We start from the raw sequence: 16,796 nt of genomic DNA, 5'->3' as shown, positions 1-16,796 counted from the left end.
CCCTAGGATCTCCGATTGTGTCTGGAGTCCATTTCTGTTGGATTGCTTGCCTGTGAAGCTTCTCACTGTGTCTGACATGGTTGTGTATTTTGATAGTTGCATTTAACAAGTGGCCAATAGTTTGCAGAATTACTTACTTAACACACCTTACCAGAGCCTCCTTAGGGCATAGCTCTCAGAATCCAAGTGATAATTTCAAAAGTCCTTCCCCTTTCAGGTAGGGACCCCTTGTTGGCTGTCCATTTTCCTCCACAGATGCAGCTCGACCTGCTGAGTTCTTCTAGTATGTTACTTGTATGCGTGCGTGCGTGTGTGTGTGTGTGTGTGTGTGTGTGTGTGTGTGTGTGTGTGTGTGTGTGTGTGTGTGTGTGTGTGTGTGTGTGTGTGTGTGTGTGTGTGTGTGTGTGTGTGTGTGTGTGCGCGCGCTTCTCCGGACTCCAGCAATTGCAGCCTCTTGCGCCTCTGGGACGCAGGAGATTCTGCAGATGCTGGAAATCTTGGGAACACACACCTTCTGTGTGTGTTCCCAAGAAGATCTCTGGATGAAGAGTCTCAACACAAAACACGGACCGGTCCAGAGTCACTGCCTGGCCTGTTGGAATCCTCCAGCATTTTGTGCATGTTGCTCCTGTGTCCGTATCTTGAAAGAGCAGTGTAACCTCACCGGCCTCCCACCTCAGGGCCGCTCGCCTCGAATCGAACCTCAAGAGACGCGGGACAGGAGCGAGTTGTTGCCATTACTTTTATTGCACTTTTCACCAGGTCGCAAAAAACAATTACCACAAAATTAAAGCTGAGGAACACCGTTAACGGAGACGGCTGGAGCCACAGACTGCAGACATCAGCCGCCCCGCCCCTACCTTTACACAAAGAGTTAAGAACAACACTGGTATCAATCTGTCGGGAAGATTCCCCACGCCATCCTTGTCTTCAAACGCGAGCCCAGTTTTCTCAGGCCAATGAAACCGACTTTCAAGTTTTCACACAGCGGGAAGAGTCCTTTTCCTTTCATTTATATATATATATATATTTAAAGATTTATATATTTTAAAGTCTTTTGCTTCTTCTGTTTTGGAATTGCACAGCTGTTCAATATTCACATCTTAGGATTGGATTCAATAGTGAAAAAGAAATCAAGTGCCTTAACTTAGAAACTTTTCATTATAATAATCTGCGCCAGAGTCTATACTTTACATATTTGGAAACAATTACATCTTTGTTCTGAATTCATTGAATTCAAAAAGTAACATAGATCACCAGTCTCTTCAAGACTTTCTATTTTTTACTTAGACGTGTAAAAAAAAAGAGGGGGGGTCTTTGGGGTCCCTCTACTACCTTTTGGAGGAGGCTAAATTGACTTTGAAGTCTATGTCATTTGCCACCACGTTGTCGTGACCCTCCTTCTCCACACAGTCATTGACCATCTTTAAGACAATTCTCACTCTCCTGTCCATTGCTTTCAGGTGGGCGTCAATCAAAATCGGAGAGAGCTTGTCTCTCATCAGCGACTCTTCCATCACATCGCTCAGCTTGTATTCCTCCTTTGCCAGGAGCTGCAGTCGAAGGTATGTCGATTGCTTGATTCTACGCAAGTGGGAGAAGGTGGGGTGTTAGCTCTGAAAATTCACGGCCCGGCCCCTATCAACACTGAAGTTCTCCCACCTCTCCGGACGCTGTGTCCCACACCACACCAAGCCCACTCTCTCTCCTCCCCCTGTGCCCACAAACCCAAACTGGTCCCTGGGCCTTGCTTTTAGAATCCATGCCCTTATTTTCCCACCATGTCCTTGTCCCCGGGACCATTCCTGTTGTTTCCTGTCCTGGTCTAGCAACATGGGAGCTACGTCTAAAACAGCACACCACCAGAGCTTTCTCAGAAGGCTAAGAAGATCCACAGAGACCCTCACTAATCTTCACAAGTGAGCCACAGAGAGCATCCTATCAGGATGCATCGCATCTTGGCACGGTAACTACTCTGCCCTGGACTGTAGAGAGGTGTGTACACAGCCCAGCCCATCACACAAACCGGCCTCCTCACCACTGACCCCATCTGCACCTCCCACTCTCTTAGGAAAGCAGCCAACATAATCAAGGACCCCTCTCACCTCGGAACATTCTCTCTTCTCCACCCTCCCATCGGGCAGAAGGTACAGAAGACGGAGAACACGTACCGTCAGCTTCTATCCCGCTGCTCTCAGACTCTTGAGAGGACCTCCCACACACTGGAAGATGAACTCGTGATCGCCCAATCTGTCTTGTCGCAGCCCCTGCACTTTATTTGCCCCCCTGCACTGCACTTTCTCTGAACCTGCAAACCTCTTTTTCTTTTTACTGTCTTGATGTACTTAGCTATGGAATAATTTGTCTGGGTTGTGTGCAAACTAAAGCTTTTCATTGTTTCTTGGTAGGCATGACAATAGAACAGTACAGTACAGGGACAGGTGTCCAGCCCATAACATTGCACTGAACCATTTAAATTTGTAATCAAATGAGCAACTAAACTAATCTCTTCTGCCTAAAAATGTCCATATCCTTCCATTTCCCTCATTTGCCTATCTAAATGTCTCATAAAATTCTCTAATGTAGTGGATCCCAATTGGGGGTCCATGGACTCTTTGCTTAAAGGCATTGGTCCATGGCATAAAAAAGGTCAGGACCCCTGCTCTAATGTATCTGCCTCTCCCACCATCCCAGGCAGTGTGTTCCAGGCTCCCACTACTTTGTGTAAAACAAGAACTTGTTTCTCACATCTCCTTTGAAATGAGTCCCCTCTCAGCTGAAATGCATGCTCGCTGTACTAGACATTACAACACCAGGAAAAAGATAATGTCTGTCTACTCTATCTATGCTTCTCATAATCTTATAAACCTTGAATTCTTCAGACCTGTGTGGGGTGCTGGAGACTGTTGGGCTCTGAGGTCATCAGAGCACCTGAAATGGTTAATTTTTGTTTAACGAGAGCCATTGATTGTTCAGATTTCCTTGTGTTTTTCTTGAGTGACTTGCTCTTTATAATGTAGTCTCCTGGTGTTTTCTGTTTAAGCTTAAGTTTACTTTGATAGGTTTGGGGATTCCCTATTATTTGTAATATTTAAGTGATTGCCTGATTAGTGCTGATTGCAGGGTCCTAGCTTTGAGAATGTTCCTTTTTACGGTGTTGCTCGGTCAAGCCACCGATGCTCTTTTGGAATTATTATAAATAAACTCTCGTTGCCCTCTCTACATCAGAGTCTGTCTTTCCTCTGCACTTGGGTTCTGATATTGCCAGCACACGTCGTGACACTATCAAATCTCCCCTCAGCCTCTGCCGCTCCAGAGAAAACAACCCAAGTTTGTCCAGCCTCTCATTACAGCACATGCCCCCTAATCCAAGCAGTATCCTGGTAAACCTCTTCTCCACCCTCTCCAAAACCTCTACACCCTTCCTATCATGGGCCAACCCAATAATAAACCAGTTTCCGATACGCCCTCAGGACTCACCGACAGCACTGACTCAGGGGCACGAGGATGGAAAGCTCGTCGTGGGAATGTTTGCCAAACCTGTGCAGAAAACAAAGTCAAACATTAGGAAGCCCTTTCACAGATCTGGCTGATATGCAGGAGAACTGTGTCTCATAAGGAGACCGCGAAGCAATTATTTTTCTTCCCAGGCAACCTTGTTCCTAGATGTGCTGAATCTGGGACTGGCTTCAAGGAGTACTCCCTCTGCAATTTTTACGCAGAACTTTTATAGGTGCGGGTGAGCGGCAGAACCTGACACAATGACAATTTAAGGGTAACACAAACAAAATGACTGAGGAGATCAGCAGGTCAGGCAGCATCTGGAGAGGAATAAACAGTCGACAATATGGGCTGAGATCTTTCATCAGGACCGGGAAGGAAGGGGGAAGAGGCCAGATAAAGAAGGTGGGGGGGGGGGGAGGGAAAGGAGTAGAAGCTGGCAGGAGATAGGTGAGACCAGGTGAGGGGGCTGGTGGGATGAAGTGAGAAACTGGGAGGAGGTGGGTGAGACCAGATGAGGGGGCAGGTGGGATGAAGTGAGAAGCTGGGAGGTGATAGGTGGAAGAGGTTAACGGCTAAAGAAGAAGGAATTTGATAGGAAAGGACAATATACCATGGAGAAAGGGACCAGAAGGTGGTGTTGGGAAGATGAGGAGAAGGGGTGAAAGGGGAGCCAGAATGGGGAAAGAAAAAAGAGAGAAGCGTAGGGGGATAAATCAATGGTCATGCCATCAGGTTAGAGAAAGAATTCCCAATCTTTTTTTACTGCGCAGACCCTTACCATAAACTGAGGGGTCCATAGACCCCAGGTTGGGAACCCCTGGGTTAGAGGCTATCCGGATGGAATATGAGGTTTTGCTCCTCCAGCCTAACCTTCATTAGAGATACAGTATGGTAACAGTTCACAGGGAGAACTTGCAAACTCCTTACAGACAGCTGTGGGAATTGAACCAATAGACAATTCATCATTGTCGTACAATGATGTAATAGAATCCATTGCATTGTTCTAGCTCAATCTTTCAGCTATTATTTTGATTAGTACGAACAGTATGCAAGACAAGCTTTTCACTGTATCTCCGTACAATAACAATAAACCAATTCCAACCCCTATCACAATCCCAATCAAATTCTCAATTCCAATTCTAATCCCTGCTCCAATTCCATCCCGATCCCAATAACAATCACCATTCCAATCCTAATCCCTATTTAATTTCCAATCCTTTTCCCAATTTCAATTTTAATCTGAATCCCAAAACCAATCCCAATCCCCATTCCAATCCTGATCCCAACACCAATCCCCATTCCAAACCCAATGCCAATTCCAGTCCCAATCCAATTAAAGCTCCTGGTGTGATGGAAGCTGATATGAATGAACAGTATGGCAGACAAGTGTTTCATATGTGAAATAAAACTGTCCATCATAAAAACAGAAAACAATGGAAATACTCTGCAGGTCAGGCAGCATTTGTGGAGGGGGAAACAGACCTAGTGTTTCAGAACTGGCTTGAAACTTTATTGATTTCCAGCTTTTATCTCATTTCCTGTAGATTGCCTTTTCTGTAAACAGGAGAAGCTGGGGGTGGTGATGCATGTTTATGGTCTAAAGGGAAATCAGTAGGAGAACTGTACTGGGGCTAAAGAACTGTGTATATGTGTAGGTGGGAGGCAGGAATGGGCTTAATTCTGATGTTGTTTTGTTGCTTGTGTTCTGTGTTGTTATGCCAAGCATGTTGGGTATGCTATGTTGGCGCCAAAATGTGTAATTCTGGTGTGCTGGTTGTTAATGCAAATGACATGTTTCACTGTTTCATTGTCGGTACGTGAGACAAATAAACTTCAATCTTGAATGAGAATGATAGAGATAGGCAGAGATTTCATGGGCTAAATGGCTGCCTACACTGTCATAAGGTGACGTTAACATATAGCATCAAGGAACAGTTTGTTGTGTAGGAGCCCTGACGCTCTCTCCAAAATTTATTTAGTTAGCAAATCACAACCACAGGGTTCTGCTGATGCTGGAAATCTTGAGCAACACACACAAAATGTTGGAGCAACTCAGCAAGTCAGGCAGCATCTATGGAAATGAATATGCTTTGGTCTGATCATCACTAGAAAGGAAGGGGGAAGAAACCAGAATAAGAAGGGGGTGGGGAGGGGTAAAAATACAAACTGACAAGTGATAAGGTGAGCGAGTCTGGGTGAGCACGTAGTCGAAGGGTTGGAGGGTAGCACAGACCACAAATGAGTAGCAGTGAGAGAGGGTCTGACTGAGAAGATGAAAACTTCTTCAGGGTGGGCATCCCTCAGAGAGATTTCACAGTCGAGCAGATAATCATAAGCAGTGATGCACTGAGTTAGCTGTTTGATAGCATCAGGGATTAAACAATGTCTGGGACCATCTTTCAAGGTTCAAGGGCAGTCTGAGACACAGTCCTAGATCTGTCCCATCGTGGGACTGGTTGGAATGGGGACAGAACAAACCGGAGGGTCCAAGATGTACAGGATTAAAATTACCCCGACGGTTAACTCTCCCGACGGTTGGCTAGTGATTCAGGCCAACTAAATGTGTTGAGCATTTTGTGCAAGTGACGTACAAGCCCACTGCTGTGAGTGGTATTATACAGGGTCAGAAATCCTCCAGGCAAGAACTTTCAGTCGCCATGGTGACCCGGTAGACCTCAGAGCAGGCTTCCTTCGCAAGAGGAATTTTAAAGGCATACCTTGAGGAAATATCCTACAATCTTTCTTTCCACAAGGCCATAATAGCAAACAACGTAGGAGCAATACCAGGCCATTCAGCCCATTGAGTCTGTTCCACCATTCCATCAGCACTGATTTATTATCCTTCTCAACCCCATTCTTCTGCCTTTTTCCCATAACCTTTGACACCCTGACTTATCAAGAGCCTATCAAACTTTGCTTTAAATATACCCAATGGCTTGGCCTACATGACCGCCTATGGCAATGAATTCCACAGATTCACTACACTCTGGCTAATGAAATTACTCCTTTTCTCAGTTCTAAAGGGATGGCCTTCTATTCTGAGGCTGTGCCCTCTGGTCCTAGACTCCCCCATTACAGGAAACATCCTCTCCAAGGCCTTTCAGTATTCAATAGGTTTCAATGGGATCTCCCTTATTCTTTTAAATTCCAAGGAATACAGGCTCAGAGCTATCAAACGCTCCTCATATGTCAATTCTTTTATTCCTGGGATCGTTCTCGTGAACCTCCTCTGGACCCTCTCCAATGCCAGCACATCCTTTCTTAGATAAGTGGCCCAAAACTGTTCATGATACTCCAAGTGCAGTCTGAGAGGTGAGCAGCTCATCAGACACTGGCAATTGAACAATATCTGGGTTTGCTTCACCCAGGGCCTCAGTATTTACCTTTCATCCAGTTTTGCAGACGTGTCTCGGAGGTAAACAGTGGCCCCGTCCAAGCCATCAGGTTAAGAACATTAAACACTGATTTTATCAGCATTCACAAACACACAAAAAGGCACACACACTGTGGAGAAGAATGGATGACCTCCAAAAACTGATTGTACCCTCTGTTGTGACCTTGAATCATTGTTGTACTTGTTAGCGCTCTTTAGCTGTGGCGGATGGCTGGCTTCAGTAGAGTCTGTTCCGTTCTGTCTCGCCTGAGAGATGTGACTTGCATGAACAACAAGGAAACCCACAGGGACCACATTAGCCATGAATTTGGGATACTACAGACAAGTAGAAAACCATCCCTTCAAAATTGTTCTGCTATCCATTGGGACCACACTGATTCAACCCACAGACTCTCTATTGAGGACTCTACAACTTACATTCTCAGTATTTTTAAAAATTATCTGTGCAATTTGTTTTCTTTTGCACATTGGTTATTTCTCAGTCTTTGTTTATGTATAGTTCTTCATAAATTCTATTGTATTTCTTTATTTTCCTGTATAAGCCTGCAAGAAAATGACTCTCAAAGTAGTATGTAGTGACGCACACTCTGGCCACATTGTTCAAAGTGGCCACTGAGTGTGCGTTTGTGGCCTTCTGTTGCTGTTGCCCATCTACCTCAAGGTGCAACGTGTTGTGTGTAATGTGTAGTTATTTGAATTACCTTCACCTTCCTGTCAGCTTGAACCAGTCTGGCCGTTCCCCTCTGACCTCTCTCATTAACATGGCATTTTCACCCACAGAACTGCTGCCCACTGGATGTTTTTGTTTGTTTCTCTCACCACTCTCTGTAAACTCTAGAGATTGTTCTGCATAGAAATCAGGAGATCAGCAGTTTGAGATATTCAAACCACCCCGTCTGGCACCAACGATGTAAGTCACTTTGGTCACATTTCTTCATGCTGGTGTTTGGTCTGAACAACAACTGAACCTCTTGACCATGCCTTTGTGCTTTTATGCATTGAGCTGCTGTCACGTGATGGACTAATTAGATATTTGCGTTAACGAACAGGTACACGGGTGTACCGAGTGTAGCTATCCTGAGCAATGCACACAAATTGCTGGAGGAATTCAGCAGGTCAGGCAGCATCTGTGGAGATGAACAAATAGTTGACATTTTGGCTGAAACCCTCTGTCAGGATTAGTCCTGTTGACGGGTCTCGGCCTGAAACGTTGACTGTCTACTCTTCTCCATACACACTGCCTGACCTGCTGAGTTCCTCCAGCATTTTGTGTGTGGTGCTTTGGATTTCCAACATCTTCAGACTTTCTCGTCTCAAGATGCATTGGTAATCATTTTCCAATGTTCCTTAGATTCAGGATCAGTTCCTGAGGATTGGAGAATGGCTAATGTTATCCCACTTTTTAAGAAAGGAGGGAGGGAGAAAACAGAGAACTATCGTCCTGTCAGCCTAACATCAGTAGTGGAGAAGATGCTAGAGTCCATTATTAAAGATGAAATAGTGGCATATCTAGATAGCAGTGATAGGATTGGGCTGAGCCAGCATGGATTTACCAAGGGCAAATCATGCTTGACTAATCTATTGGAGTTTTTCAAGGATGTAACCAGGAAGTTAGACAAGGGAGATTCAGTGGATGTAGTGTACCTCGATTTTCAGAAGGCATTTGATAAGGTCCCACATAGGAGATTGGTGGGTAAAATCAGAGCTCATGGCATTGGGGGGAAGATATTGACATGGATAGAAAACTGGTTGGCAGATAGAAAGCAAAGGGTAGCGGTGAATGGGTGTTTCTCGGAATGGCAGGTGGTGACTAGTAGGGTGCCACAGGGCTCGGTATTGGGACCACAGCTGTTTACGATTCACATCAACGATTTAGATGAAGGCATTGAGAATAACATCAGCAAGTCTGCTGATGATACTAAGCTGGGTGGCAGTGTGACGTGATGAGGATGTTAGGAGAATTCAGGGTGACTTGGATAGGCTGGGTGAGTGGGCAGATACTTGGCAGATGGCGTTTAATGTGAATGTGTGAGGTTATCCACTTTGGGAGTAAGAACAGGAAGGCAGATTATTATCTGAACGGTGTAGAGTTAGGTAAGGGAGAAATACAAAGAGATCTAGGAGTCCATGTTCATCAGTCACTGAAGGTGAATGAGCAAGTGCAGCAGGCAGTGAAGAAGGCTAATGGAATGTTGGCCTTTATTGCAAAGGGAATTGAGTACAAGAGCAAGGAAATCCTTTTGCATTTGTACAGGGCCCTGGTGAGACCACACCTGGAGTATTGTGTATAGTTTTGGTCTCCAGGGTTAAGGAAGGACATCCTGGCTGTAGAGGAAGTGCAGCATAGATTCACAAGGTTAATTCCTGGGATGTCCGGACTGTCTTACACAGAGAGGTTAGAGAGACTGAGCTTGTACACGCTGGAATTAAGGAGATTGAGAGGGGATCTGAATGCAACATATAAGATTATTAAGGGATTGGACAAGATAGAGGCAGGAAATATGTTCCAGATGCTGGGAGAGTCCAGTACCAGATGGCATAGTTTAAGAATAAGGGGTAGGTCATTTAGGACAGAGTTAAGGAAAAACTTCTTCTCCCAGAGAGTTGTGGGGGTGTGGAATGCACTGCCTCAGAAGGCAGTGGAGGCCAATTTTCTGGATGCTTTCAAGAAGGAGCTAGATAGGTATCTTATGGATAGGGGAATCAAGGGATATGGGGACAAGGCAGGAACCGGGTATTGATAGCAGATGATCAGCCATGATCTCAGAGTGGTGGTGCAGGCTCGAAGGGCCGAATGGTCTACTTCTGCACCTATTGTCTATTATCTCTGTGCCTAATACACAATCCACCTTCTTTCAGAAATGTGTTCAGAGGCTTGATCTTCACAGCTTTCCAAGGAGATAATTCCACAGGACCACCTCCCTCTGAGTCAAGATATTTGTTATTACCTCCGTCCTATACCAGAGGACATCTTTTGAGGTGGTTGAAGGAAAGTGTAGGGGAGACGTCACAGGTAGGTTTCTTTTTACACACAATGTAAAAAAAGGTAGGTGCTTAGAATGCCCTGCCAGGGATGGTGGGACAGGTAGATAATTAGAGACATTGAATTGACTTAGATAGGCATATGGGTGATAGAGAAATAAAGGGTTATGTTGGAGGGAAGAATTAGATTGATCTTGGAATAGGTTAAAAGGTTGGAACAACATTCCCTTACACTCCAGGAGTAACGCGTTGTAAGGTTTCACTGCTAAGGTAATAGTTTCTCTGTAGCAGCAGTGTTTGGGTTATGACGGGAGATAACGGGGGCTTTGGAATGTGCGCCATCCACTGAGAGGCATGTTTCTGAGAGTAGGGATCTTGCGGTCTTTTGTCGGGGAGAATTGAAGAGAGAAGACGTGGATGGAGAGAGTTGGTAGACCGCCGGACGGAGTGGACTTGGAGTGAGGGTCCGAGGGTCAGCTACGCTCGGAGAAGGCCAACGGGGAACAAATGAACAGAAACGTGAGCTCCAACATTGCGCATTAGACAGTTTCATGAAAATGGGCCCTTTTTTTGTTTCTTTATTAACCATATAGTCAAATTAAGAGTTAAAAAGCTCAATCGTTTAATCGCATATTGTGTACTGTTTGTTATTTCATGGAACTGATTTGTAACAGGGGAACACATCACACAGCATCCACCCAAACAAGGTTTCTTTAAGTCTGGCTGGGCCGGGGGCTGTCTTCCCCTAGATTAAGCTGCTAGCCAAACACAGGGAATAAAGCTCCAATGTATTTAAGTCTTTCCTTGTAACTCAGGCCCTCAAGTCTCAGCAACATGTTTGTAAATTTTCTCTGTACTTTTTCAGTCTTATTGCTGTCTTTCTGATGGTGGGTCACAGAAACAGGCCCTTTGGTCCTTTGGCGAACCGTTATTCTACCTATTCCACCTGGATCATAGCCCTCCACAGTACATGTACTTATCCAAGCTTCTCTTAAATGTTGAAATCAAACTTGAATCCACCACTTCCGCTGGCAGCTTGTTCCACTCTAACCCTTCCTCCCCTCCACATGAAGGACTCCTGCCCCCCCTCCCCCACCCAAGCTCTCCCCGGTGACCACAACTGCACACAATTCTCCAAATCTGACCTCACCAAAATCTCATACATCTTCAACATAACTTTCCAAAGCCTGTACTCAATTTCTGTCAGCGCCATGCCTAGTTGATTCAATCCTTCATGATGTGACAGTCCCCATCACCCCAGGACTCAGTCTCCTGAACCTTAACTATGCTCCCTCTAAAGGCACATGCACCTCCTCTGAAAGGAATTGATCAGAACTGTGTTAAGTACATCATACATTTAATGAACCAATTTGAGATTCAAAATTCTTTGTTATTTGTCATTACCCTAGTGTAAAGAAGAATGAAATGATTGATGTCTACGTCATGAACACTACCTATTTTTGCTGTTTATTTATTGATTGATTAATTGATACAGCATTGACTAGGCCCTTCCAACCGCACTGCCCAGCAACCCCCAATTTTAACCCGAGCCTAATCAAAGGACAATGTACAATATGACCTACTAACCAGTACGTATTTGGACTGTGGGAGAAAACTGGAGCACCTGAAGGAAGTTCACGCATTCCACAGGAATGCAAACTCTTTACAGATGACGCTGGAAATGAATTCTGAACTTGGACGCCCTGAGTTGTAACCTTGTGCTAACTGTTACGCTACTGTAGTTTTGTACTACTTAGTTATATTCTATATATTTCTTATTGTAATTTATTGTATATTTTATATATTGCATTGTACTGATGGCACGAAATGACAAATTTCACGACCCATGTCAGTGATATTAAGAGCCATACACATAAAATGCTGGAGGAACTCAGCAGGTCAGGTAGTGTTTGATGCGCCTATCAATCATACTATATGTTAAACACAAGAGACTCTGCAGACGCTGGAGATTGTGAGCAACAAAAACAAATTTCTAGAGCAGAGGTTCCCAATCTGAGGTCCATAGACCCCGGGTTAATGGCCGGGGTGCAAGGCGTCAAAAAGAATGGAAACCCCTGGCCTGCAGGTCAAGCAGCGTCTGAGTGAATCTGTGGAATTCATTGCCACAGACCACTGTGGAGGCCAAGTCATCGGGTATGTTTAAAGCAGAAGTTATCTGTTCTTGATCATTCAGGGTGCCAAAGGTTACAGGGAGAAGGTAGGAAATTGGAGTTGAGAGGGATAATAAATCAGCCATGATGAAATGGCAGAGCAGATGCGATGGGCTGAATGGCCTAATTCTGCTCCTACCTCTTATGATCTGCGTAGTTCCTCTAGCATTTTGTTCATGTTAAGCTTTATGTAAGTTATATTAAAAACAAGGGCAGTTAATTGTTTCACAAACACTGGTAATTATGCTAATGAAATAATTACACAGAACAGGATACAGGCCAGATCTCTTTCCTTTGTGTTCTGTTTTTCCATCTTTGTATTTGCACAATTTGATGTTTTTTACACATTGGTTGTTTGTTCGTCTTTGTGTGCATTTTTCAATGATTCTATTGTGTTTCTTCGTTCTTACTCCGAATGGTGCTTAGGAAATGACAGACACACACTTTGGTGATAAATGTACTTTGAAGTATGTATGAGACTGACCTGGAGAGGTGACTTACTGGATTCAACAACAGCTAAAGTAGATAGTTTTGTGGTAAACTAATTATGTTATTGCACCTATATGTGAATAGTTAACCCATGCTGTCACTTTATGTATGAAGGTAGCACTAGTTCTCTCTGGGTCTGTCACGTGTTCACTCACAGCTGCACAATCACACACACAGGCGAACAAGCACACATACACACACTTGTACACATAACATACGCACAGGCATGCGCACGTATACACATGCACACACTTTTGCCCGTCCCATTGGAAGTCAGACTATCTCCCTCTCCTTACCCTCTGCCGTTGTCTAGATGAATGATAAATGAATCGTTCCCAAACTTTTCAAAGGTCTCATAATGGTGCCGATCCATGTTACCTGTTGAGAGAGCAGCAGAGAAACAGTCAGCCAAAGACAGGGCCTTCATGATCAGTTTCCCCTACTCTTTCCCCTAAACCACACAAATTATTCCCCCAAAGCATCTGTCTGATCTGATCAGATCAGATTCAGTTTATTGTCATTTAGAAACCACAAATACAATGCAGTTAAAAAATGAGACAATGTTCCTCCAGAATGATATCACAAAAGCACATGACGAAACAGACTACTCCAGAAAATCCACATAACATTTTGCAATCCCCAATCCAGAGTCCGGAGAGGCTGCTGCGTATTAATATCGCGCTACCATCTTAGTGCATTCCCCGGAAAGGAGCTCCAAATCCACCAGACAAAACAAGACCAAAAACTAAAGCTACAAGACCTGCACAAAACCACATAGTTACAACAGTGCAAACAATAGCATAATTGATTAAAAAAACAGACCATGGGCACAGTAAAAATAGTCCAAAGATGTTAAAAGACTATAAGTTCGAAAGAAATCACTATATCCTGCATATCCCAAAATCTATCAAGGTTTGAGCAGCAAATGGCCTGCCCCTGCTTCTATCCCTTCATAAGTCAGCTGATATACAAGAGGAAACCATTCAGCCCATCAATATTGTACCTCTCATACCTCAATATACCCACCAGCTGATCTCTGAGGCTGCCGAATGTCAGATGATTCAGCAGGGATCGTCACCAGGCAAGAACACCATAATTTACTGGGAGTGCACAGTGCTTGGCCCTATAGCCCAGAGGGCCAACTCCCATCCTGTACAATCTCACCACATACAGAGAGCCTTCCTTACCCATGAGAAAGTCAAAAACAGTCATGTCGATGAGGTCGAGGAGCCGTGTGCCCGAGTTGTAAGGTGCTGTTTGTTTGACTTCCTCGCAGTAGTCAGGATCCACCTCCCATCTGCTCGGGGGGAAGCAGAGACTCCTGTTAGTAGCACAGTCAGTGATTGTAGTGTCCGCGCAAATCTCCCTCACACCGAACTGCCCCTCCCACACCCCCCCCAGTTAACCCAATGTTTCTCCAGCCCCCTAATCCCAAAGTCCTTCTGCTGTACAAGTCACACCGGCGTACACGCAAACCCCTCTCAGTGAATCGGGAGCTGCTTCCCAGGGTCTCTGTACCACAGCATTTACTGTATAGGGTATACATTAACCCCTCCTCTCTATCCAGCAACAAATGTCATTAACATCTGTTGTGTAAGTTACACTGGTGTGCAAGTCAACCCCTGTCTAATCCCCAGGATCTATGTACCACAACGTCTGTTGAATAAGTCACCCCTGCTCTCTATCCCAGCAAAAACTGCTCCCCAGGGTCTACGTACCATAACATCTGTTGTATAAGCCATACTGGGCATAAGATGACCCCCCCCCCCCACCCACCACAAACAACTGCTGATCCCAGTGTCTACTTAACGTGACATCTAGTGTATAAATCCCAGGTATATATCAGCCCAAGGTCTATTCAAGGGCCTTTAATACTGTAACATCTGGAGTACAGTCCTGTGCAGAAGTCTTTGGCACATATACAGCTGGGGTGCCTATGACTTTTGCACAGTTCTGTATGTTATGCCTCTCCATTTACCAAATAACACTTAATACTACTAAGCTAATGCAAAGCTAAATAGTCTTAATTCTGCTTCCCAACTACCTTCCTATTTTAACCAGTATACAGTTCTGCGCAAAAATTTTAGGCTCGCTAACTATATAGATGGGCCTCAGACTTTTGCACAGTACTGTAGTGTGCACACTGATGTATATAAACTATTTTGGCAACCCTACCCCCTCTAACAACACCACCAGATGCCCGGGTCTATTACCATAACGTTTGGTATACAAGTCATATAGATGTATAAACTGTCCCCTGCCTTTCTTCCTCCAACAGTTTATCCCAGGGTTTATTTACAGTAATATCTGGTATATAATTCATACTAGAGTATAAGATCCCCCCTTCCACTTTCATGTTCCCCACCACTTCCTGCTTTGTTATGGACTTCAGTGCTAGGAAATCACCCCCCCATAGGTTTAAGGCTTTTTTCCCATTGAACTTTAGGTCAAAATTAAATAATAAAACCACGTTCTAGTTTTGAAACGTGATAGGTTCCAGTAACTATTTCCAGTATTTGTTTTTACTCTTTTCAGTTTCCTGGCTTGAGATAAAGTTTTGTAAAATATGCATCAATAATGGAAAATCAGCAGTGAATTGTACAATGCCTAACCTACTTAGAACATAGAACAGGACAGAGAAGCATTGGCCCACAATACCTGTGTCGACTGTGGCGACAAATTAAACTAATCCCTTCAGCCTGCACATGATCTGAATCCCTCCAAAGCCCTTTAAGTCTAATCGCCCATTGACAGTGGATAAGACTCTCTCAGTGATCAACGATCAACTTGATACATTTACATATATTAGTAATTAGCTGTGGTGTGTTGGTGTGACATGTAATAGAAAACATCAACATTTAACCATTATAAAGAATAAAGAATTATATAAAAATCAAGTTACAGATTAAAGTGTGTGTGGGTATATATGTGGAATAAAATGTGGATAAATCCATGAATGTACAAGAGCATGTCCCATGAATATGTAATCCCGAGAGGATCAATGGATACTATTATTAAATAAAGGAAAAACACAGGACAAAACACCGGAACACCACAGCCGCCATCTTTGTTGTCACCTCCCCTCCCACTTTAGTCCCTTTGGAAACTGCGTGCACCACATTCCCCACCAGACTTACTCTGCTCGTTTCCGTTTGTGATAGGACCGTCGCCAGGGATTCCTCCACGTCTTCCGTTTGGCCAGGGCCAGGTCCGGCAGGAAGGCCGCCAGCGATCCCTCGATCTGGTCGGGTTTCCCGCACAGGGCGTGCTCGGTGGAGCAGTAGTAGGAGCACTCTCCGTAGAAGCAGACGTTGTTGGCTGCTCGGGGAGGAGGGGTGGGGTTTGGTAAGGGGGGGGGGGCCAGGAGAGAGAGAAAGGGAGGGTGCCAGTCAGCCAGGTTACCACAGGCGGCGTGTGGGGGGGATAAATGTATCGTGGGCTCCTACATGGGAAGTGGGTGGATGCCAGTATGGAACTGAGTAATTATAAAGCACAGGAAGAGGCCCTTCAGCCCATCATATCTGTGCTCACCATGATGACGAATTAAACCCATCTATTCTGCTGCCACATGATCCATATCCCCGTTCCCTGCACATTCATGGGGCTGTCTAATTGCCTCTTATATCCGTGTACAGCACCTATGCTGGCACTGCCTTCTAGTGCCTACCATTCTCTGTGTAAAACACTTGCTTGCCACTGCCGCCTTTACAAGACAGGACAGCATTCTAACTGGCTGCATCACTGTCTGGTATGGGGGGTGGGGGTGGCTACTGCACAGGATCGAAAGAAGCTGCAGAAAGTTGTAAACGTAGTCAGCTCCATCACGGGCACTAGCCTCCATAATATCCAGGACACCTTCAAGGAGTGATACACTCATTCTACATCTAGTGTTTCCCAACTGAAGGACTCTTTATCCTGTTATTTCATGCTCTCATTATTTAATGCTATTTATTTATATTTGCATTTGCACAGTTTGTTGTTCATTGATCCTGTTTACAGATTTGCTACGTATGCCCGCAGAAATCATAGGCCTGATCTTATTCTCACAAATCAATGAATATGTTGTAAAAAAAGATCACTCCCTACTTTTTTCCTTTTGCTTGTTTTTTTCTTTCCACTCTTTTCTATAAGTGTATACCTTAGATAAACACTTTGTGGAGATTTGTGACATATATGATTATATGATATATATGTACAATGTCCGAAATACATCTTATGGAAATATTTGTTTGATGATGAACTTCAATAAAAAAAAA

At 44.4% G+C, this 16,796-nt stretch overlaps 1 protein-coding gene across 1 annotated transcript in view; it reads right to left on the bottom strand.

Annotated features, from left to right (window-relative positions):
- Nucleotides 1-728: 728 nt before the first annotated feature.
- The window catches only part of LOC140735302 (extracellular serine/threonine protein kinase FAM20C-like), a 107,755-nt gene continuing 91,687 nt past the window's right edge, over nt 729-16,796 (bottom strand). Inside the window, exons 7-11 of the mRNA XM_073060185.1 lie at nt 15,678-15,858; nt 13,728-13,837; nt 12,837-12,918; nt 3,481-3,540; nt 729-1,584 (exon numbers count right to left, since the gene is read on the bottom strand). Coding sequence (XP_072916286.1) covers nt 1,332-1,584; nt 3,481-3,540; nt 12,837-12,918; nt 13,728-13,837; nt 15,678-15,858 — 686 coding nt within the window. The 3' untranslated portion in view covers nt 729-1,331. The remainder of the gene's footprint in view (nt 1,585-3,480; nt 3,541-12,836; nt 12,919-13,727; nt 13,838-15,677; nt 15,859-16,796) is intronic.

The sequence above is a fragment of the Hemitrygon akajei genome, chromosome 11 (genome assembly GCF_048418815.1).
Source record: "Hemitrygon akajei chromosome 11, sHemAka1.3, whole genome shotgun sequence".
NCBI classification, from domain to species: Eukaryota; Metazoa; Chordata; class Chondrichthyes; order Myliobatiformes; family Dasyatidae; genus Hemitrygon; species Hemitrygon akajei.
This window is presented reverse-complemented; position numbering and strand designations above follow the sequence as displayed.